This window comes from Pteropus medius, unplaced genomic scaffold (genome assembly GCF_902729225.1).
Source record: "Pteropus medius unplaced genomic scaffold, Ma_sr-lr_union100, whole genome shotgun sequence".
Taxonomy (NCBI): domain Eukaryota; kingdom Metazoa; phylum Chordata; class Mammalia; order Chiroptera; family Pteropodidae; genus Pteropus; species Pteropus medius.
In genome coordinates, this window is record NW_024340849.1 from 8,760,371 (window position 1) to 8,785,127 (window position 24,757).

Below are 24,757 nucleotides of genomic sequence, written 5' to 3' on the forward strand. Positions count from 1 at the left end.
TGGATACCTAAAATAAAATTATCCTAACAATTCTGCTCCTAGGCACACATAATGCAGAGTTTATTACACAGGTTCAGAGGGGACATTTTTTAGGATATTCAGTACAATGTCATGACTGGTAGTGAAGAATTACAGGCATTCTGAGTGCCCATCCCTTGGAAAGCAAAAGGGTATTACCACACAGCTGTTAGAAGCAATGGACAAATACATACATAACAGCATGGCTGGCTCTTATAATCATGTAAATACAGCTCTGAGTAAAACACATTATTTTAAAAAGCAAGAAAAAAATGAGATACAAAACACAATATCATTTATGTAAATTTAAAATACTTGCATATAATTAATATATTTTTTTAGGAACACTTAAAAATGCATACTAAAATACTAAACATATAAGAATTGTATCCAGAGAGAAAGGGAAGAAAAACATCTAGGAAAGAAAGAGAAAGAGAGACTATACAAGAAATCTGATGGAATCTACGAAAAAGCTAAGCGAACTTAGCAAGTTTGAAGAATGTAAGATTGAAATACTAAAACCAATTATATTCCTATACAACAGCAACAGAAGAAATCAAAAGTTGAAATTAAAAAGCAATACTCTTCATAATCGCATAAAAACAGTATATACTTAGGGATAAATCTGACAAAATTTGTATAAGAGCTGTATACTGAAAACAACAAAATGATAACTGAGATGAATTTTTTAAATGAAGAAAAATGCCATGTTCATGGGTTGAAAGATTCAATATTGTTAAGATATCTACTTTCTCCAAAATGATGTTTAGATTCAACACAATTCTAATCAAAATCCTAGCAGGGGACAAGCTACTTCTAAGGAACTGCAAAAGACTGAAAATAGCCAAAACAACTATGAAAAGTAAGAATAAAATTAGAAGACTTATAGTACCTGATTTGAAAACTTATTAAGCTATAATAGTCAAAACAATGTGGTATTAGCATCAAGATAGACAAGTAGAACAATGGAAACCAGTAGAGTCCAGAAATAGATCCACACATATAATATCGATTGATTTTTGGCAAAGGTGCAAAGACTGTTCAATGGAGAAAAGATAGTCTTTCAACATATGCAAAAATATGAACTTAAAATGGATCATAGACATAAATGTAAAATCTAATATCGTGATACTTATAGGAGAAACATTGGAGATCGTCCTGGTCACCTTGGGTTGAGCAAAGAGTTCTTAGGTATAACAACAGAGGCATGATACATAAATAAAAATGTGATCAATTAGACTTCGTCAAAATTAGTAACTCCTGCTCTTTGAAAGGCATTGTTATCAAAATAAAAATGCAAGCCATGACTTGAAATAAAAATGTTTATAAATCACATAGCTGATAAAAGATTTGCCATCCATAATATAAAATTTCTCAAAAGACTATAAGAAATATAAAACAAAAAAGCAAAAAAAAAAAGTTGGCAAGATATTTAAAAGACATTTCACCAAAAAACATATATAGATGGCAGATGAGCGCATGAAAAAAATGCTGAACATAATTAGTCACTGGGGAAATGCAAACTAAAACTACGGTGAAATACCACTATGTACCCAAAATAACATTGACAGGACTGAGTGTTGGCAAGGAAGGAGAGAAACTAGGGCTCTTATATGCTCTATTGGGGATGTTAAAAAATTCAACCACTTTGGGCTTTATGCAAGGTATAGGTTTCATTTTTAAAGAAACTGCTAAACTGTTTCCACCTTCCATACGGCTCAGACATCCACCCTCATGTCTCTTCCCCAAAGAAACAGCAGCACGTGCCCGTACGAAGATGTGCACATGAACGTTCATAGGAACTTTATTTGCAATAGGCAAAATCTTGGCAACATCCTAAACGTCCATCAAAAGGTGGATGGATAAACAAATGGTGGTATACCCATGTAACAAAATATTATTTAGCGATGAAAAGGAACATGGTATTGCTATGAACGTGAATGAAGCTCAAAAATACTGAGCGATCGCAGCCATACCGAAAACAGTAGATAATGTTTCATTCCATTCATAGAGAATTCTAGGAAATGCAAATTAATCTATAGGAACAGAGAGCAGATCAGTGGTTGAGTGAGAAGTAAGGGTAAATGATTGGGGTGGGAAAGGGGAGGGCAGGAGGGAAGAATTATAAAGGGGAATTACAAAGTACAAGAGGAAATTTGGGGGTGTGATAGCTCCGTTCACCATCTTGACTGTGGAGATGGATTCATGGGCGCATACATGGATCGAAACGTGTCAAATTGTACATATTAAATACGTAAAGGTTTTTTGTGTGAATCATACCCCGATAAAGGTGTAGATTTTTTTAGATTAGAGGTGGGAGCAAGACTAGAGTTCACAGAGCGTGCTTTCTAGTGCTGTGGGTCAGCGTTTGGCCAAACCCGCTTCGGAAAGCAGGGTACCCCATGCGAATGTGGCCTAGCTCGGAACGTGTTCTAGTCTGGTGAATTTTAAGAGCTATAATCTGAATGGTTCGTGTAGCTGTGAACCACAAATCGAGTCAGGAATAACCGCTTTTCAGTCCAACTCATGACAGAAAGTCAGGCAGCAGTTAACGGAGTGCTGTAAGCGGGAGTGTAAAACAACTTGGAGAAGGATTAGGAAGAAGCCTCCAAATGTGCCCGGCTTTTATCTTGACGGTATCATTTTTAGGAATGTTTCTTTAAAAATATTAAGAATGTGAACGAATAGCTAGGATATTCATAACAGTGTCGTATATAAGTAATTTTAATTACCTAAATTAGATTTGATTACAGAAAATATAGACAGTCATACAATTTGACACATCAAATGGATGACATAGGAAGATAATTATCTTGAAGAAGGTTTACATTAAGTAGGGGTAGAAATAAACTACAGAAGTATAGGATGAACTGTGTTGAAATGTTTCTAACTTCTATTTGCATACAGAGAAGAAGGAAGGACATAGGTCACTATTAACAGCAATGATGCATCTGGATAGCGGAACTGTGCGAGACTTGGTTTCTTTGCATACTTTTCTACAGTTTGCAAATTGCTGCCGTGACACAAATTCTTTTTTAATCATAAAAATAATGTAGGGAGGTCTGCTTTTAAGCAAGGCGTGTGCTTGAGCCATGTTTGACCATATGTGATGAACTAGAGGGGTCAGCGTTTCCAAGAGGTGCTGGGCGTGTGTTCTTTTGGGGCCACGTGTATGTCTCAGAAGCAAAGGGGATGGAAGGGGACACATGGCTTGCGTCGGAGATTTGGCTCCAAGCCCAGCCCTGCGGCTCACTGCCGAGCCCCTGAAGGCATGTCTGAGGCTGATGGCAAGATCTGAAGGAGCTGTTTTCATGAAGGACCGTGTGAGACATGGGACATGCAGGGCTGTCTGTGTGATGGTGACAGGAGACAGACACTTTATCTCAGCTGTTTGAGACACTGGCGCCTGGCAGTGGTGCTGGGCAGAGCTCTGGGGTCACTGCAGGATGGAAGAGCAGATAGAGGGCTAAGCTGTGGATCCTTGACGCGCTCCTAAAGACGCCCACGAACGAGGGGCACAGCTTTGAGGAGAGCCGGCCACCCCATGATGGGTAGGTGAGGGCAGTCCGTGAGAGGGAGGGGCTCCCGCACATTCCAGAATGAGCAGAGCCCCAAACTCTACACATCGGAGGCCTGAGTTATCCTCGATGGCTGTGGAATACTCAGTAAAGACTTTCACAGACTTCCCAGGTGCACACACTTTACTTTTGAGACTCAAACCACAGCACCGATTTGGTCACCAAAATCTGAATTAAGGCGAGGTGGGGCGGAAGGGAAGGCGTGTCGGCACGGCGATGGCGCCTCGTTATGGAGACGAGAACCTGCCGCAGAACAAAATGCTGTCGGTTTTGTGGTGCCTGATGAAGAAGAGGAAGGGGTGGTCTGCACAGAAGCTCGGCTCCATACTGCAGCAGCGAGAATTCCTGATCACGGCCGTGGCCGCGGCCGCCTCCGTGCCCTCCTCGTTGACCTCTACGAAGCACTTGTGCGCCACCTTGGACACGGGCACATTCTTCTTAGTCGACATTCCAGAGAAGTCTGCCCTGGCTTCCTCGAAAGCGTCGGTCATCCCCAGACTTCTCAGGAAGGACTCCAAGTCATAACTCTCCTCCAGCTTCAGCCGGGGAAGGAAAACTCGGACCTTACCCTGAGTCATCTTTTCTGGATCCGTCCAGGCTCTGAACTTCTCGTAGGTAAGTGCTTTTTCCACCTGAAATAACCAAGAGTCAAATCTTAAAGTCTAAATGACGACAGCTGCGTGCCCACCCACCTACCCACCCATCACTCCTCCGCCATGACACGCAGCTAGATGGGAGTTCTGGTCCAAGACCTCTTACAGAGACCTTCCCTCAAACTCTTGTATTTTTCCCTGTTATATGGATAGAAGAGTAGAACAGCTAGAAGATACCTGAGACAAAGAAAGGCTTTAAAAAAAAAAAGAAAAACCATCTGTACCAAATTTATTTCAAATGTTTTTTGGTATAGAAAATTCTCAGGACCAATTAATTATATTCGATTATATTCGTGTGACACACGTTCCTGTGAATTGGAGAGACTGTGTGACAAAAGAAAGACCATGGCTCAGAACTCTGATCTGTGGAAAAGGGAGAAATCAGGGATCATCTGAACAGGAAGGGAGAGGTGGTTTCTGGGGAGGGGACGGCAGAAATGGGGAGTTCATCGGGACCGTTGCTTCTGGCATCTGAGTTTGCCCTCTGCCCGCCCTGGACTTAGCTTCAAAATGTCGGAGACCCATCACTCATTCTATTTATCCACCAGGAAGGAAGAAAGGAGGGAGAGGGGGCTTCCACTTGCATCTCCCCCCTTTCCTTTACCACCTGGAGCCCAGGTGAGTGCTCCTTTCCAGTGACATAAAGCTGTTTGGACATTAGCTTTATTCCTCGACTCTCCTGATTTTCTTCTTAAGTAGCCATGACAGATCTTATTCTTGACTTATGCCAATAGCTTCCTGATTCCATAGGGTTACCACGCAAATCAAGCAGGCCCCGCCCTCAGTACCCTGTGCCTTGGAGTGCTGAAGCTGGCTTATAGTTCTGGAGAGGGTCAGTTGTTAAACCCTGGGTAGTCTAAACTCAGCCATGTGGGCATACCGACACCATGGAACCAGCAAACTTTATAAGCGAGGGCTTCCCCAGCCCCGGTGAGCCGGACAGCCAACACCTGTTTGTCCTGCACCTCCCACCTCACGAATTTACGTTCTCCCATCCTGAGCTCCATTCCTTTCCAGTCACGGGAAGAGATCTCTCTCCTCCTCAGATAAATTCCTCACCTGCTAGTCAAAGTGTGTCCACAATCAGCAGCACCTGTGTCACCTAGACTCTTGTGAGAAATGCATGCTCTCGGGCCATAGCCCCCTGAATCAAAACTGCATTTTAACAAGATCCCCAAGAGATTCGTATGCACGTGAATGTTTGAGAATCACTGCCCACATCAACAGGTGCCCTTTTCCAGTACTTTTGTTCAATAATTATTAGGCCCTCAACTGACCCCTCTCTTCAGAATAAAGAATAACGTTCTTAAATTCTTGGAATCTCTCTTCCTGGCTTCATCAAAATTTGTCCTACCCGCAATTCTGCTTCTAGATATATATACTCAATAGAAATGCACACGCGTGCTCACCAAAGACATGCAACAGCGTTCATCCAGCACTCGTTATAATAACGCTAAATTCGAACTCCTCAGATGCTACCTCATGGATGGACTTGAAGAAAAGAGCTCAGGCCAGATCCTTAGACACTCAGACTCATTGTCAAGGGCTTACCACAGCGAGATCAGTGTCATCATCAGGCAGGAGAATGACCATGCTCAGCTCCTCCCCTGCGTAAGGCAGCTCCAGGACCTGGCTGTGCACCTCGTCTGCATAGCCCATTTTAAATTTAGCTTGTTTAAACATCATCTGCACTGTCTTTTTTTCCTAATGAAAATATGACATTAAAATCAGGTTACTAAAAAATGAATATAGTTCACTAAAAACATGTCTAATTCACAGAACCCCTAGCACGTATAAGAGAATACTTACTTCGGTGCATTTATGCTGATACATATAAAATCTTCATTATTACATATTAGTATTGAGCATAACATGCTATTGCCCCAGAAGATCAATTATAGGCAAGTGAGAGAGAATAAACCGATGAATACAGATAAACGTAAAACTCTCTCATTATTTTTCAAAAAAGTTGCGTTTTTTTCTCCTCTAAGAAGATGAATAGAGACGCACTCCCAGAGACCTTATAATTAAAATGATTTGTCTAAGTTAAGAGAATTAGCTAATATTCAGACCTTTAGGCTGAAGGATCGGGTTAGAGAAGACATATAGGCCAGAAGGAGTTATACTTTTATTCTGAAAAGTCGCTCGATTCCATAATTGGTTCTATGGCTTTGATTTTCTTGAAAGAAGAAACTTAACAAGATGTGTAGGGTCCACCATTTTTAAAACTTTCACCAAATATATTCTAGGCTTTTAAATCTTTGTGCAATATGCTATTATCAAGTTGATGGAGGTCAAATTCCAAGCTAAGAGCTATTGACCCCCAACCATTATCATATTCAAACAGGAATGGAGAAAGTATTTTTAATATTAGGCTTATAAGTCTGGAAATCTAATGTATAGCATGGTGACTATATGAGTTAATGATACTGTATTAAACGCTGGAAATTTCCTAAAAGAGCAGATTTCAGGGGCTCCCATCACAAAAAAAAGAGGTAACCATGTGAGGAGATATGTCAGTTAGCTTAGCTGTAGTATTCATTTCACTATGTGTGTTGAATCATCATCTTGTACACCTTGAATATACACAATTTTTATTTGTAAAAGATACCCAAGAATTAAAAAATAAATATACACCTTTTCTCTCGTGTTTGGAATTGTATAGTCAAAAATTCTAAGGCAATAAACAGAGTTGTCACTGACATTTCAAAAAGCTACCTAAGTAAATATAGACGATGATAGTACAATACAAACATAATTCCAAAGCTTAGAAGAAATTTTCTTTCAATCGAATAATATGACCAGAGACACAAGATCAGTTTGACCCAGGATGAAAAAAAGGAAACTATCAATATAAAGATTATTTTAATTTTTCTCTTCCCTTCTCCAATAAAGGATATATGGGAGGCATGAAATACATTCAGAAACAGGTGAACGATCAAGACTGTGAAATAAATCATTCATGTTTTCCATTCACACCTTTCCCAGAGTATCACTTTAAGGAAGCGGCGGTATACCTGAAAACGCTTTCCCTACCTGGTTGATTTTAAAGGGCATCCCCCGTGTGTGCTTTCTGTCAAACTGCTCGCTCCATCTCCCCTTGAAATAGATGGCATTCACCAGAACCAGCTTCGTCAGTGCGCCGACCGTCCCGACACCCAGGATCTCTGAAATCTTACCTGTAAAGAACATGAGGGAGGTTTACTGCTCTTTGTGGGGGGGTGGGGAATAATAAACAGGATAATAAACAGTCTTTTACAAAAATCCTTTGATGTATAATGCCGAGGCTTAGTTGACAGCCAGGCTGGAATTCTGTCTTTCCGGCCACGTGACCGAATCGGGCGATGGTGTTCTATGCCGTGCACACAGGTCAACTAATGTTTGCCTTCAATTCATAGATGTAAAAATTCAAGTTCAGAGCACTTGCCTGACTATTTTTTGCCAAGGTCACATAGGTGGCAAGCAGCCGAGCTGAGGAAAATAACCCAAGAGTCTTGATTGTAACTGTAAGCCTCTCAACCTCAGCACCATAATATCTCAAACAAGCCACCATCGGCATTTTAGGCCGAATAAATCTTTGTCATGGGGACTGTCCTGTGCATTATAAGATGTTTAGCCAGTAGCACTTCCCCCCATTGTGACAAGCAAAAACATCCTCAGCCATTGCCAAATGTCGCCGGGAGGTTAATTCTGGTTGAGAATGGTCACTCTATGCCAACCTTCAAATATCACGCAGGTGAGGAGACTCTTTCAAAGGGTGGGGCTCCGGATAAGAACACGGAGAAGATGGGTTTCCCGCAGGGAGGGACTGGGACAAAGGAATTAGGGAGATGTAATAAAGGAGCTCAAGTCGAGCTGTCCAATGAGAGTGGGGACAAGGGGATCCCCAAAGCCCCGCCAGCTCTACTATTCTGAGAAAACACGTGGACGGTCCGCCTGATGGAAGGAAGCGTGAGAGCAGCCATGGAAAGGGAGTGACGGGTGTGCGGAGGCGAGGTGTGGACAAGCTCCCGGCTGCTCTGGTGACCCGGGACGGTGGGATCGGCGGCACAGTGACAACACTGCACCCGGGACGAACGGAAACGTGAAAGGCTCTTCTGTTCTGACGGTCATGACTTTACTGGCCGTCAGTATGTTCGCCGGTGATTACCGTAATCTGATACACGGCGGACGTGCCGTAAAGATCGAGAGGATGGAATAAAGCCTACTGGGTGGGCACAGGAAGAAATAAGCGGTTGAACTCCCTCACTTTCTGGTAGTCTTTAAATTATGCATTAGGTTTTTACGGTGCATAAAAGCATGTCCTTTTTCTCTGTACTCTAGTCAAGAACGGGCAGAACTGTTTCTGGTGAGACAGAATGTGGTCTTGACAGGTTTCGACAGGTGTGTGTGTGTGGACTGCGGGCTCCCCATTAGCTGCACCTCCGGGGCAAAGGTCACGCTTGAAAGCAAACAGCCACAGCCACGTGACCAAGGAAGGAGTGGGCCATGGATGAGACCAGAGCTGCTCTCGTCACCAATGTGGCTCTATTTCAGCTGTCACCCAATCTGAATGTCATTCTGCCCTCAGAGCATGGGAAGAACCCTCCCAGATAGAAGACAAGCAGGGCCCCCCCAAGGGGAAGCATTTGGGGGAGATTTTCCAGCACAATCCATAGGGGAGGAGGGTCAGAGATCAGCTTACAATCCCTCATTTTTTTATTTTTTACGCCTACAGCACCTGCTCTTCCTAGGTGGTCTCCCATTCAAGTACTAACCAGGCCCGACCCTGCTTAGCATCGAGATCAGACAGGATCCGGCTCATTCAGGGTGGCATGGCCGTCGATGGTTTAAGTATTTTTCGAAGTCACCACTTTGTGATCTCATAAGAACATGAAAAATGACAACTGCACAGCCAGCCTGACGCGGCAAGCACGCAAACAGGCCCCTGGTCACAAGGTCACACGCCAGGCAGCGTAGCTGCTTTTCCCTCACGAAGCCAGGTCTACTGAAAGAAAACCTCTCACCTTCGGTCTTTTCTGTCACCCAGTCGTTGATGTGTTTCCTGCATTCCTCTGTGTCTTCAGCAAAGGACAGCTCCTCCAGCTCTGCCTGATAGAACTCCTGGCAGGACTCCTTAAAGGCCTACAAGTGCAAAACACCGAGTCTGGCCCCTCTCGACAAAGGTTCCCACCGTGTGGAGACATTTTTTTTCTTAACATGTTTTTAGCCTAAAGGCTTACATGGGTCATCCTGCCCTTGAAGCCTCACTCATGCAATGAACAAAAACGTATAGACCGCCGACCGCGTGCCTGGCCCTGTGCTCGGTGCTGGACACCAGGGTGAAGACGTGACATGACACCTGGGGTGGCTCGCAGTCTGTTGAGAGCTGACGTACACACACGCAGTCCCGCGCTGTTCTGAGAACATGCACAGTGGCAGGCGGGCACCAAACAGCCCCTGAACATCCATCAAACACTTAAACTTCATAGCGACTTTCTGTTTGATTTTTCTGCCCCTCCCAGCACACACTAGACACATTTTCGCATCACCAGCACCAACTCTAGGGTCTGAAACATATTTGTGGAATGATGTGGATTATCAAGAAATCTTACAGGTCCTCCGGGAGTGGAATGTGATCGGTCTCGACAGGTGTGTGTGTGTGTGTGTGTGTGTGTGTGTGTGTAGAAATTAGAGAAAACACAAAGGCAGGGGATGAGCCTGAACATGTAAGTCGGGGTCAAATCAGGAAGTACCTGTACCCAATATGTGAAGACCCAAAGACGACTCACCTCACAAAAACTTGGCTTCAGATATAATGTGCCTGGCAATCGGTGCCCATCCTCCGCCCATCTCCTGTTCTCAAATATTTTAGCTTCTACAGAAGAGAGACGACGTAGAGAGACGAGCCAAGCAACCCAGAAAAGTGGAAGGTGGCTTCCTGTGTCCCCAGTTGTTCCCCAATCACAATATTCAAAGATCAAGCTGATGTTCAAAATAAACATGGATAAATCAGAAGGTTCCTAGAATCGCTCATGCTTATCCTAGAAGACCCAGCCAGCTGAAAGACCCAGAATCACCTCCAGTGACATTTACGCCCAGAGCGGGCGACCCCTGTGGAGCAGCATGCAACAGCGGCCAGGACAGGCATTTGAGTCGTACAGATTCAGGGAACTGCCAGCCATTAAGCTGGTCGGGCTCGCCCCGATCATTTCATTCAGCTCGAGATGCCATCACCCTGCGTATTATGTAGCACAGTTTTCTGGCCCTCGCTTACTGCATTGTGGCAGGCTGAGAAATTATCTGTTGCAATAAATAGAAACTACTCAGATTTTAAACCTCGGTTTTACGAGCTCACTTTAATTTTATAAAGTCTATTACGTCAGTTGTGTGATTTATGAGACAACGACAAAGACCTGGCTGGACTTGGAGAGATCAGTTAGGAAACAATTAAAATAATGGTGTGCAAGGGCGTGAGAGTGGGGACGCGGGCAATGGTGACGGTGACTCCGAGGAGGGGACAAATTTAAAAGATTTTGAGAGGCCGGCTCTGCAGGAACAGTCCAACAACCAGAGGTGACACTGGGGAGAGCTTTGTATATACAGGGGACAGCACAGTCCCTGAGTGTTGGGGATTAAGGGGCAAAAGCAGGTCCAGGTGCAGGAGGATGGACATAACGAGATTGCTGTCCAGGAGGGATGTGTCAGAAACGATTTTTAAAGGACAGAATTCAGAAGCAATCACGACATTCAAAATTATAACTACAGCACTGTAACTCAAAGCGCATTTTCACAGCAGTAGAATTATACTTTATCTGTGTTCCTCAGTCGTGTCTATTTTATTTTCTATTTCTTTTTCATCAACACCTAAGCACTGCTTACCGGAAGGAAGTCACATGTCTTTTCTCCAAAGAGTCTGTTGGCGGTTCTGAGCAAGTACTGAGTGCCGCATCTGTTAACTTCCGTGAGGAGCGACTGGAAACCTTGGTGGACGTCTCCGCCTTTGTCCAGACAAAGTGCCTGGTAAGAGAACACAAGGACGCAGACTTTTAACGTTGCCATTTTGCTCCCCCAGAGAAGGATCTCCAGACAAATCTCTGCACTGAAAATGACAAAGGATCCTTTCCTAGAAGGAGGTTGGTTTCACCGTCCAGCACGGGCTTCTCAGCCTCGGTGCTGCTGCCATAGTGGGCCAGATGTCTGTCTTGTTCATCGCACACTGTTTCGCAGCATTTCTGGCCTCTGCCCACTAGATGTCAGCAGCATCTCTCAGTTAATGACAATCAAAACTGGCCATTGGCGAATTGTCCCCTGGGAGGTAAAATCGCCCCTGGGTTACACCGCTGCCCTAGCACGGTCACCCAGGCCGGGAGGGCACGGGGTGAAACTCAAGGAGGGAGGCTGGACAGAACACGTGGGTGGCCGGGATGACTCCCACTCAACCCCGGGAACCACAACAATCAGCAGAACAACAAATAGAACTGTTCCATCCGTAACTTCATAGTTCTCCAGCCCAGACTGTGATTTAAACGTCCAGTCAGAGTGAGGATTCGGGTTGTTCCTGTGTCTCCCAACAAGCCCCATCCAAAGCCTCAATCCTCCAGGGCACCGGAAGGAACAACCACGGGTGTCCACCGCGGCCAGGGGACAGGACGCACTTCCAAGAGCGTCCGGAACCTCTAGACATCAGTGGCAAAATGATGCGTATATGGCAATTTTCTGGAACATATTCCCAAGACTGTCAGAGAATCTAAGACACAAAGCAGTTAAGGATGACCTCCCTAAAGCATTAGCCTCTACTTCATCTGTAGCTGAGGTCGCACGTAGCCTAATTCTGATCAATCAGATCCTATATTTTCTCCAAATAACTCCAGGAGACAGAAGTCCACATTTATGTTGCCTTCTTCTTCCACTTAGGCATAATCATACACCAGAAATAACCCACTGGACAAAACGCTCATTTACACAGCTGTATTTCAATTCAAAATACAATGTTAGCAAAAATTTTAAATTTAACGGTCGAAATTCTTATCTTTTTTTAGTGGGATGGAATTATAGTTTACTCTAATCAAATTTTGCTACAACAGATCAATGTTTTTCATCTAAAGAAAAGAACGTCATGGCTTGATTTCTCTAAGGGGAGATCCCCTGTTCTGCACAATGTACCTGTCTCCCCATGTCTGCCCTTTGTCCAGCACCTCGCTGTCCCCCCTCCCGCCTACCAGCCACACTGGCGTCATCCGCCGGTACGAAGGCGGGACGAGACTAGCTCTGAGGAAGCACAGAGAGAAACAGACTGTGGTTTTTCCTTGGCGATGGGCGCTCCTACCTGGGACATCTGGGTGGCCGTGTCTCCTTTGGCCCCCATGAAGACCATGGCCAGGGCAGAGGAGATGCTCAGGGGAGAGAAGAACACGTTCTGCGAGTGGTCCTCTTCACCCAACATTTTTAATAAGTTGATGGCAAAAATGCCGTTTGCTTCCCTGAGACGGTCCATCAGGGAAAATCTGTATCAAAAAACACAACGCAGAAGCACATCAGCCAAACGCTCCGTCATGTCACCTAGTTACTGGCACCCGTCAGTGGACATGGAGTGTGATCGGCAGAATAACTGCACCCCCAGAGACATCCGAGCCTAATTCTCCGGGCCCGTGACTACATTATCTTACATGGCAACAGGGACTTTGCAGAGGGGATTGAGTTAGGGATCATGAGATGGGGAGATTCTCCTGGATGATCCAGTTGGGCTCAGTGTCATTACAGGGTCCTTATAAGAGGAAGGCAAGAGGGTCAAAGTCAGGGAAAGCAATGTGACGAGGGAAGCAAAGGTCAGAAAGATGCAGGGCTCCTGACCGAGGAACGCAGGCAGCCTGTGGAGGCTGCGAAAGGCACGGAAACGGGTTCTGTCCACGGCCTCCAGAAAAAATGCAGCTCAGTGGACCTATTTTGGACTTCTGACTTCCAGAACTGCCAGATAATATATTTTTGTTGTTTTCAGGCACTAAATTTGTGGTAAGGTGTTACAGCATCCATAACTAACGAATACACTGGTTTATTCACAGAGTCACCCAACCCAGGGCTCGTGACTGGTGCCACCCTTAGCAAGAGGACCCCTGCAGGGCCCGGAGACCCTCCAAGAGCTGCTAACACCTTCCCTTAGTGTAGCGATGGCCAACACACCTGGGTGCCAGGCACTGTTCTCAGCGCTTCACATATATCATCTCATTTAATCCTCACAACAATATATGAGGTCGATACAGGTATCACCCATGGTAGAGACCAGGAGACGGCGTGGGGTTTAGAGCTCGTCTCAGATCCCACAGGCAGTAAGTATCGAGGACGTCGAGACTGGAACCTGCAGTCTGATTCCAAAGTCTCCACGGTTACACAAAATCCCCGTTACTGCCACTTCCCCCTCGGAACGGTGTCTCTAGCATAATTTATGAACAAAGTTCTATAAATTATAAATAATTCTCTATGGAAAAAAAAAACGACTTTTCTGTCACCGTGTCACATGAAAACAGCTGGATGGATTTCAAGAGATTTGGAGGGTTCGTTTGGGATGATCTGACCTGAAATATGGGTTACTGGGAAGACTCAAAATCCACTAAGAATCAGGGGGCCTCCAGAGAGATACACCATTTTTCACGTTTTTCACAGGAGTTGCAGGAACTGGGCTGGGAAGGAAGCCCCTGGGCAGGGTTGTAAAATACGAAGCCCAAATCCCAAGTCCTCAGGTGGACACCGAATCAGAGACATGGATCTGGAGGCAGCTCGGCCAAGCCGGCCTTGACCTTACCCCAGCCTGACTAAATTTTAGAGCAAGCTTCATCCAGCCTCTCAGCCCAGAACCCCCTTTCTTTAGGGCATTTGCTACAGACAGCTTGTCGCTGTAAATCCTTTCTCTGCTCCTTTGAGATGGAAATATTTTCAAAAGGCCTCTTTCCCATTTTAGGACACAGGACAGTCTTTCTCAAGTCCTTAGAGGAAGATAGCGCCCTACCTCCCAGGCTCTCTGGGAAGGTAGGGATGAAACTCCAGCTGTAAAAAATTATGACAGTTTATTAATTATTATAATGTTAGTAAATCATTATAAGTCCTGCATTAATTATTTGACAGCCAAAGACATTTTGGAGAATAAAAAGACAAGTCATCGCCCACAATCCCCTAACGCTACAAGCTATTTTTCATCGTGTCATCCTGTTTCTCATGTTCATGTATATTTTTTACTCAAAAAATTTTAAAGCTACACAAGAAAACCATGCTTCAGTTTAGGAAAGCAGCAAATAAGCAAAACCAAAAGTAGTGGAATATCCACCTAGAGATACGGGTCTTCGTGCGTGTTCGCGTTTATGAACAGCTGGACCACCACGTGATGCTCTTCCCCCAGTTTCCCAGAGGACTGGAAGTGCCTCTTGGAGCAGTCACGCACCTACTTCAGTAGGCCACGGGGGTCCCCTGGGCCTCTGGGGGGGGAGGGGGGTTTAGGAGGAGGGAGAGGAGCTGGGGACAGAGGACAACTATTTCAACCAGAGCCTCTCCTCTACTGAATAGTTTTCCTGAGGCTTCCTCCTCAGATATTTTTTCAAGAGGAGATGTCTCTGATTTAGGAAGGAAAAAAAAAAAAGTGTGGGGTTAAAAAAAAAAGTGTGAAGGCCACATTCTAAACAGAGAACAACAGCCCAAACCCATGCAAATTCTTTAGCTTAAAAAAAAATTGTATTAAAACGTCAACCGACTAAGAGTAGTTTATACAGCAGTTCTGGATACTTAATAGGTCATTTATGAGAGGACAAAATGTTAAAGTCCCTCAGTGTCCTCGCACCATGAATGAAGCCTCTCCAGAGCCTTCAGCGGCATGCTGGAAGCCAACGGCTGCAAGCGTTGGAGGGCCGACCTGTCTGCGGGGGGCGAGGGCCACGGAGGAGCACAGTCCCGGCCTGCCTCCTGGTCACGTCTGTCCCCTCAGGTCTTCACCTTACACTTGAGGACATTTCAGAAAATAAAGAGCTAGGAGGGAGCCAGAAGGAATATTCCAACATCGTGGCACTGGGTTTACCAGAAGGTGGCACCAGAGACCCAGAGACGGACAGGAGCTGGAGATGGCAGACGCACGCGCACCCGGATTCGATCCCCACTGAGCAGAGAGCTGTGGACTCAGAGCGAGGCGGGCATAAGCTTAGAATGGTGCCTGAGCGTGCGTGTGCGTGTGCGTGTGTGTGTGTGTGCGCACGTGTGTGTGTGGTTCTTTCGCTTGAATAGGTGAAGGAATGGACTGTAATGAAGGAGTATTACATCAATTTCAACCTTACATATTAACTGCTCTTAATTACAAACGCCCACTTCTGGTGTCTTCCACGCTTCCTCTGTCTTCATCTCATTTCCTCACCTCCATTCCTTTGCGACATCCAGGTGGCCGTCAGCAGCATAGTATTTCCCACCAGGGTCCGCCCCATAGCAATGACACCCACTGGCACACACACCCAAGTGCACCTCCAGGGTGAGGCCCCGCACACACCACTGGAAAGACAGGGGCTGGAACAGGTAACCGAATGACTCTGTTTCCCCCAGATTTTCTTGGTGCCCCAGTCCCATTTGTACAATAAAGCTTGGGAGAGGGCTGGACTTTAAACAAAATAGACCTGGCCCAATAAATCTAAAAGGGTGTTAATTTCATGATAAAACAAAATAATACTTTTGGGTGCCAATGCCACAATTTCAATTGTGTCATTAAAGACATGGCAATGGGGAAAGATTTGATTTCCAGCAAATAAAATAAATTGGCATTGAACTAGTTTCCTTTTTACAAGTGAGCAGACAAGTTCAGGACAATTAGACACTGTCCTCAGGTCTTAAAGTAAGAGTGGCAGAGTTGACCGCAAAAGCAGGCCCTCTGCTTCAAGCATGTGGCATTATTCTCTTCCTGGGGGCCTTGAACGCCTGCCAACTTCCTGCTCTACTCCCTCTCTCCAAGCACACTCCTAAAGTGAATTCGTTCAAAAGCATTTATGGAGAACTTTCTTTACATGATTTTGGAGAAGAAAACGAGCAATAAATGCCACAATCGCTGACTGGGCGCTTCCAGCCTGGGGGAGACACGCAGACACAAATGCATGGTTTCAAGCCAGCCATGTGTCCTGCAACAGGGTAACTGACACAGAGCTAAGGAAGGACGCAGAAAAGCAGAACAAACTCCCTGAGGAAGCCCCAGAGGAGGTGAGCAGCGGGTTGGTTGTGCAAGGTCGGGCAGGAGTTTCTGTAAGGTGGTGCATGGGCGAGGTGAATTCTAAGGCTTTGGCTGTGGGACTGGCAGGTGCAAAGAATGTAGCAGAGGCAGCATGCTTTGGCGGGGCCCAGGGGGCGGGTCTGTGTGGTGTCCTGTGGGAGAGAGGACGGGTCCCTGAGGTCAGCTTTAGAAGTCTGAACTTGATCTGTGGTCTAAAAGCCATGCAAGGTTTCTAAACAAATGTTTTATAAAATACATGGAGTTTTCAAAAACTCCTGTGGCTCACCATTTAGCATTGAAAAAGGCTGGGGAGCCTGCTGGTGGACCAGCACCAGGGGTGAATGACTGCCCAATACAGAGGAAGAGATTGCACTAGAGAGTGGAAGACTGGCTTGCCCGCTGGGTGTCCGGGTGTCTGATCCCACCAGGGGTTGGGAGCAGGAGTTGAGGGTGATGCCCAAGCTTGTTAAAAACAAGCCCAGAGGCCCAAAATGGAATCACTCCTGTTAAGCCCCATGTCACCATACCCAGACGTAATTACAGTTTCAGCTCTCCCAGAAAGGGATTCTTAAACGAGTCAATCAGGAGCTGGCTGAGCAGCACTAGTTGGCCATCCACCTGGTGGACCCTACTGTCGCCTAAAGCGAAGTCGCTCTGCAATAACCAGTCCGCCTTTTTGCCAGTATCACTTCCTGCTCCTGCTCCCTCCTGCCCAGAAAAGTCTCTCATTTTGTACAGCTCCTCGGAGCTCCTTTCCATCTGCTCCCATATTCAAGTTGATTTTTGCTCAAATAAACGCTTATTTTTTTTTTTTTTAATGTGCCTGAGTTTACCTTCTAACAGACTCCTAGCTAATTCATGCCGAGGGTGGGCCACGAACCACAGGAAGTTTATGTGAGGGGCCGGCATAAATGGGGCAGGGGTGCACTCCACGTGAGATGCGTGCCGGCCAGCAGGGGACAGAGGTAGGTGACTTAAGAGGAAGTCCTGGAGCCAGAGACTGGGAGCCGCAGCATCCTGATCCTAGGAGATTCTAGGAAATGGGATGAAATTCCGCAGAAGGTATAGTGAAGGCAGAAGAGACGAAATTCACCAACTTCTGGAGACTTCCAGTATTCGCAGGTAGTAAGAGGAAGAAGACGGGGACCGAGACCCAGCAATCAGGGGTGTCCTAGGAGAGATGGGAGGCTGGAGGGCGGGGGAGGCCGGAAGGCCGTGAGAGCTGAGGCCGTCAGGGCCTGCAGTGGCCTCAGCCTGGGGGTGAGAGCGCTGGGGGTGGGGGAGAGCCGGGGCGGGGGGGGGGGGGCCGAGGACATATGTTTTATGGGAGGGGGCGGGGAGAGCCGCGGGGGGCTGGGGGAGATGAGAGAAGTGAAGGAAGGCGGGTAGGGCCGGGAGAGACCAAGGATGGAAGAAAAATAGAAACACACAAAAAGATGGCATGTAAGGGAAGGAGGAAGGACGAGAGGACGCGGAGCAGTAGGGACAGTGTCAGACCAGCCAGCCGCACCGCAGCGGGGACCTGCGCCCCTGCTGGCGGGGGCAGCGCCCCGGCGCCTCCCAGACCTTGCCCACGGCCGGGCTGCAGCCCGCGCCTTCCTCCCGCACCCTCCCCGCGCCCCCACCCACGCGCCCCCGCCCATCCGGCTCCTCCCGCACTTCTCCTGCGCCCCCCTCTCCCCGCGCCCCCCTCCCTGCGCGCGCTCCTCCCCGCGCCCCTCTCGCGCCTCGCCCATCCGGGTTTCGCGGCGTGATGCCGCCTGGCGCCTGGTGACGCGCCGCCCGCCCCCCGTTGCTGGCACCTGCAGCGCAGCGGCGTCGGCAGGCCGGTCAGTCGCGGTCACCCCGCCCGTCCACACCTGGCCGTCTGGGACCCAGGGTGGTCGCCGCGCTCCTGCGGCAGTGCGCCTGTCTCGCGTGGCCCTGGAGGTTGGCGGAGGCCCCTGAGCCCCAGACATCGGCGGTGTGGGACCATCATGTCCTCAGCCCCAGGCTGCCCCAGTGGGCTGCCTCCGCCACTGCCCCTTGAGGCAAAAAAAGCTCCACTGGCTGCCTTCCTCCTCGTTCTCTGTCCTTCCTCCTCCCCTCCCACTGCGGGTCTCCCTCCCAGGTGTGGCGTCCACCCTGGGAACCCGGCCACGCGGGCGCCTCGCAGCCCCGGTACCTGGGCGAGTCCTGCCGCGGCGGCGCCGGCTGCTGGTCCACGCGCGGGGCGCTCCACGTCCGCGTCGATCCCCGCGAAGCCTCCGGAGGAGGATGACTCAGCCCCGCCTGCGCATCTGACTCCGCATCCCGGGGCCGGACCCGGGAGGAGCCCGAGCCTCCTCGCACGCACCGTCCTGCCCCCGCCTGAGCGCGCCCGGCGTGGCGGGGCGGCTGGCGGGTCCTCCGGGGGTGGTTGTGCAAGGCTCCACCCAGCGAGGGATGGGTTCGTTTTCCCCTGACTTAGTCCACACGGAATTCGTATCTAGTGCATGTATGCAAGAGCAGTTTCAAAATTGAGACTTGACGTTGAAAATGACCCAGAAGCAAAAAAAAAAAAAAAAAACAGAGGTTACAAAGGTTCCTAAAGCTATTTGTCTCCAGACTGGTTTGGTAGGACACCCGTCAAAACATTTTTTGAGCTCGCATCTCCAGTATCTGTGTGAATTTATGTGTGCTAATATGCTAAATACTAAAATGTGATGAACACTATAAAACAAATAAAAATTAAAAATATTAAAAATATTTTGAGAAATACATTCTGTGCTTGCAAAAAATACTTTTAAAATTTAATACGAACAATGTAATCGAATATCTGTTTTTATCTTAGTTTAAGACTTTGAAATAGTTAATTTGCAGACCTGGTTTCAAGTTCAGTTTATTTCTAAACTTGCAGTAATGGCTATTATGAGGAAAGGCTTCTCAGGAAATAGATTGATTTAAAGGTGATAAAGGCATTGGTTGTACGTACTAACCTTGACACTTTATTATTCAATCCACATACTAATTATGCAAAGATTTTTAGTTGAAATCTCGCTAGTAAAAATCCGTTTTCCTCTTGAAAACTGGTTGTTTCTGCAAGCCAATTTTTTAAATGTATTTTTAATATTTTTGACAGTTCAAATATTTTCTTTTTGAAAAATTTTTATGAAGTTTCAAAAATTATGTTTCCAAGTTTAAGTGCCCACATATGAGTTTTAATATCTTTTTTAGTAATAAAATCATCTAATGATAGGAGAATAAATAGATGTTCTCAAAATGATCCTAGTCTTTCAAACAGTAGTTGATTTCTCATTCATAGATAAATTGCATCTTTTCATACAAAGCAACCTAATGCCCCAAGGCTAAGTAAAATTCAGACTTCTTTGAAGGTTTCGGCTGAGACCGGAACGTGCAGTCTGCCAGTGGCAAAGAAATTTGCCAAAGGGTCAAAGCTTGTTCATGGAAGCTGCTGTTGCGGAAGGGTGTGGCCTCGCTGGAACTGGCGGATGCAAAGTGCCCGGTAGGAATACAAACACGAGGGATTTCTTTCATTGCTACTTAAAGTGAGATGTTAGGGACAGAGGCAAAATGTTTCATAAAGACATGATATAATGTCATTTGTATTATAACTCTATCTTTAAAGCTAAAGCACAGAATCATTTTTTTATTCTATAATACTGAACCAAGATTTGATACAGAAAACACATTTTCTTATACTAATTTATACACCGTTTAGGTCAGATCCACTCATTTATTTTATTAAACAAATGTCAAAAAAGCAACCTAGAGTGATACAATCGATCTCTCAAATTAGAGAAATAGGTGAGACTATCAACAGCAGTTTTGTATGAAGATTTCAAAAATAAATTAGAAAAACAGACAATTTTATGGAGAACCAGCATCACTAAGGATATCTTATAACTAACAATACATATGTCAATAAATTAGAAATCTGTTTTACTTCATAATATTTTTTAAGGCAAAGATGTTACTATGACTAAAGTTTTACACATAATTATTTTTAATAAAATCTTTATTTTGGAATACTTTTAGATTCGCAAAAAAAAAAAGTTGCAAAAATAATAATACAGGGACTTCTGCATGCTACTAATAGTTTCCCCAAATGCTAACATCTAACACTACCATGATACATTTGCTAAAACTAAGAAGTTAGCATCGGTACATTGCTACTAACTAAACTCCATATTTCATGTGGATTTTCCTAGTTTTTCTGTTAATATCAACATAAGTATTTTTAAATAGATAGCAGAAGTGAGGAGTTAATGTTACCGTGGCAACTTGTGAACTATCAAAAATGACATTCTTAAGAAAAGTCTTGTTTATCAATACATGGCCTTTATAAAGATTTTTCTTCACTAAATGACACATGTGAAATATAAGGAACAATGATGATACAGTGACCAGACAGCTCAAGAATAGTAAAGCATGCAGCTGAATAACATAGTATTTCTGAAATGTAAATAAAAGTCACATTAAGACAAAACGTTGAGGTAAAAATAAAATTTGCCATTCTCTCTAGCTATATAGATGTGACAGTGTCACTAGAATGCGTTATTTCGAGATTTATTTGCTAATATTCAAATGTGAAAAATATCCAGACTCGTTTGTATAATTAAAAGCAAACTTGTTTTTAATTGTAATTGTTTTTCCATCTTATGATGCATTGTTCACACCATAATAAGACGGTCTCGTCTGATGAAAGAGGCAGGTTTAGGGGGAGCAGAATCTCCCGTAAAAGAGAATGGTGTTGGTTTTATTATGCCTGATGAAGAAGAGGAAAGGGTGGTCTGCATTCACTTCAATGGTGGGAAGTCTAATTCGAAAACCCACCTCACTCCCGGTGCCGGCTGCGGCCTCTGTACCTTGTTCATTTATTTCTACAAAGGACTTGTGGAAAACATTGGACAGAAATAGGTTTCTCTCCATAGACATTCCTGAGAAATCAGCTTTGCTCTGGTTAAAGGCATCAGTCATCCCCATGCGGCTCAGGGCTGACTTGAGATCATAAGTCTCCTCCAGCTTGAACTTGGGAAGATGCAGCTGCACATCGTACAACTCCATCATGTCCGCACTGGTCCACTCACGCAGCTTCTCATAGGTGACAGCCTTTTCCAGCTGCAGGTGTGGAACGAAGAAAGAAAGGGTCAGTAATTCCAAAGTAGAGTAAGAAATATTGGTTGAGTGAGTCCTCTGGCTATTACACAAACGAATTACGATCACTCACGTTACTCAGGGTAACAACACACGCGCATTTGGAAATTCTCTATATAATGCGATCCTTCACACTGTTCACCTACAGAATCTTTGTTCTGCAGATTAATAGTTGCCAGGATATCAAATAATTAGACCTTGATTCAAAATGGAAATACTTTTATGATACTATGCAAGGCATCAACTATACACTCATAAGTACATCAAAATAAATACAATTTACATGTAATCTATATGAAAGCATATGCTATAGGACAAGTTGTATGTCAGGGCATTAGTTTTATTAACATGAGAGACTGTTCTTTAAAAACAATATCTGAGATAAAATGTTTATACTGTATAATCAAACAATATGAATTTAGTAACCGTAAACTATGCAAAAAATAAAGGAAAGAAGAGAGAGAGAGAAAGGAAGGAAGGAAGGAAGGAAGGAAGGAAGGAAGGAAGGAAGGAAGGAAGGAAGGAAGGAAGGAAGGAAGGAAGGAAGGAAGGAAGGAAGGAAGGAAAGAGAGAGAAAGGAAGGAAGAAAGAAAGAAAAAGAAGAGAGAGAGGGAGAGAGGAAGGGAAAGAAAGGAAAAAAAAAAGAAAATCCCCAAATCTTAAGAGTAATAACTTTTTTTATAGTGATTTTGAGGGTGCTTTTTCTCCTCTTTATTTTTTAAATTTGTTAATAAATACGTGTATATATATATATATATATACATAGGCATATGTATATATGAGAACAATACAGCATTTGAGTTTTTTAATAACATGTTTGTTTCCAAGCACATGCTTTTGTTACTTTGAGAATTTTCTATACCCAAGTATCTATGTCAATGACATATTTGCAAATGATGTACATTAATAATGTGATAATATCTTCTTCTCAGGAACCTGAACTCCTAAAAAGAAAGGCTTATCTTGTAAGGGTGTGACTCCAATGGTTTAAAGTCCACACTTGGTCTTATTGTAAACAACCTGTGTAGTTACACAAATTTTATGATATAATTTGGAAATCTTTTCTACACACTAGTAGGGCCATGGAAAATTATAATTAAAAAAAGTCTGGCACACATGAAAAATTAGACACTGTGTGCAAAGAAAGACAGGCCACCTATTACGTGAGAAACCAAGGTTCAATTTAGACACGTCAATTACTCAGAAACGTCATCTGACCAAAGTTATGTCAGGTTTTATAGAACTTTGGCTGATAAACAACTTAAATAATTCTTAAAGACACTACTGATACAGACTATTTCTCCTGTAGACTTTTTACTTGATAAAAATGTTTTTTAAAATTTTGGTAGTCCGTTAAATGTTTTAAAATGTATATCTATGGCTAAATTAATGCAAGTAATTAAAAAATTAATCTCACATAAAGTAGGTCCCACAGGAGGGAGAACAAAGACCTAGACTAAATGAAAGGTTGCTATGAACGACCTACATCGCTTTGTGACTGCTAAATATCGCTATCTGTTTGTATGGCTCCCCCATGCTACAGGTGTCTATAGATGACTTAACCTACCTGAGGAATAGTAATATCAACCTTCCATAGTTTTGTAAAGCCGAAATGGTATTGCAAAGGTGAAGTCCCTAGGGCTCAAGGTATATTGGTTGCCTCCTCCACAGGAATTAAAGATCGAGGAGGCCCTGTTACACGGGGTAAACCTGGGATCATCTTCCCATCAGACAGATGATGGTTTTACCTGATCCAGCCCATCAATCTCCTCTGGCAGCAGTATGAGCAGGCTGAGGTCACGGCTTTCATAGTAGAGTTGAAGGCCGATGACTTGTGGCCTTTCTACGTGAAAAACATGAAGCTTTTTTTTCATCGACATCATTTGTACTGGTTTGCTTGTATTCTATGGAAAAGAAGTAGCAAAGTCATTGAGGGGAGGTTCTGTCAAGTCCTTAATTATCATAATTGGTCCCCACGAGTCTGGGACACTGGCAAACATGATGATTCTCTGCTAAATGCTAAATAAAGTTATTGAGGCCTAGATTTCTGGAAACGTGTGCTACTGGATAACGTCATTAACAAGTGACATGGGAGTTTCTTTCTCTAACAGAATTGTGGCAACTTCTATAAATCATAGTCAGCTGGCTTGTACCAAACACTCAAGAGAGCACATAATCTTATGCAAACTATGCATATGTCAATGATTCAGAAACTGAATAAGGTGTGTTTCACATGCAAACATTTGAGAAAGTATTTTAGTATCATAAAAAACTGAAATTGACTATGAGAAAGAAGAGACAAGTAATAGATTAGGAGAAAAAAATGCAAAACACAAATCTAATAAAATTGATAAAGAGCTCTTAAAAACTCAGCGATAGTAAAACCAACAACCCTGTTTGAAAAAGAGGCAAAAGAGGTAAACAGACACCTTTCCAAAGGAAGAGAGAGAGAGAGAACCGAGATTATGCTTTGAGACTCTAGAAACGCCCTCCCAGTCATCTCAGTTCTCTTAGTTACACAAGCTAATGCTAATCATAATTCCCATTTTACCGGAGCTAGTTTGGAATGCTCTACTACTACTTGCAACTGAAACTTCCTGGTGACTAATACTAAGCCAGGTGACCATCCAGCTCCTTTCTAGTTAGCCTATTGGATTATATGCTCAGCCGCTTCCCCATCTGCATCCCACCGCTTGTCTGAGGATGCCTACTGCCTGCATCCACAGGTCCTCCCAGCACTGTTTGTGTGAGATGACCCACCCCAGGACTAGCAACTTGTTTAACAAACGTTGGCCAATCAATTCCTTTCCGAGGAACCTGGAATGAGATCTATCAGACTGTAGGATGGAGGAGCTGTGGGGTGGCGATATCTCGCCATTGTGGACTGGGAAGCAGAGGAAGCCAGACTTCGGCCTGGGAGAAGAACGATGGGAGAAACGGAGTTAAAAAGACAGAAGGAATCCGGACAACATTCCGATCCACGTTTCCACGCAAATCCCAAGGCCCAGCGCTTTCCAGCCCTTGGACTCTGAGATAATGTCTGTCGCCTTGCATGAGCCTCCTGTGTTTGCTGTCATTGGTTCTTATCACAAAAACAACTGTATTGTCTCCTAACAGAGAAACACGTTAATGAAAGAGGTGAGATTGAAAACTTTTATTTCTTTTTT

General features: G+C 44.7%; 2 protein-coding genes and 1 pseudogene across 3 annotated transcripts; all 3 read right to left on the reverse strand.

Annotated features, from left to right (window-relative positions):
- Window positions 1-1,798: 1,798 nt before the first annotated feature.
- SERPINB8 (serpin family B member 8) lies at window positions 1,799-18,843 on the reverse strand. 2 transcript variants are annotated; one of them, XM_039840008.1, is made up of 7 exons: window positions 18,619-18,843; window positions 12,558-12,735; window positions 11,111-11,248; window positions 9,256-9,373; window positions 7,286-7,428; window positions 5,801-5,953; window positions 1,799-4,228 (listed from the first exon to the last, which is right to left on the reverse strand). In XM_039840008.1, exons 2-7 carry the CDS (start codon window positions 12,723-12,725, stop codon window positions 3,824-3,826), a joined length of 1,125 nt encoding a protein of 374 aa, XP_039695942.1. In that variant the 5' UTR covers window positions 12,726-12,735; window positions 18,619-18,843; the 3' UTR covers window positions 1,799-3,823. The 2 variants fall into 2 exon arrangements, with proteins under 2 accessions (XP_039695942.1, XP_039695949.1); XM_039840015.1 differs by lacking the exons at window positions 11,111-11,248; window positions 12,558-12,735; window positions 18,619-18,843 and adding an exon at window positions 10,021-10,113.
- LOC120590817 (uncharacterized) lies at window positions 8,958-9,075 on the reverse strand (annotated as a pseudogene).
- A 1,364-nt stretch (window positions 18,844-20,207) lies between the features above and the next one.
- On the reverse strand, window positions 20,208-23,485 carry LOC120583031 (serpin B10-like). The gene is made up of 2 exons (XM_039838401.1): window positions 23,339-23,485; window positions 20,208-21,554 (listed from the first exon to the last, which is right to left on the reverse strand). Exons 1-2 carry the CDS (start codon window positions 23,471-23,473, stop codon window positions 21,150-21,152), a joined length of 540 nt encoding a protein of 179 aa, XP_039694335.1. The 5' UTR covers window positions 23,474-23,485; the 3' UTR covers window positions 20,208-21,149.
- Between the last annotated feature and the right edge of the window lie 1,272 nt (window positions 23,486-24,757).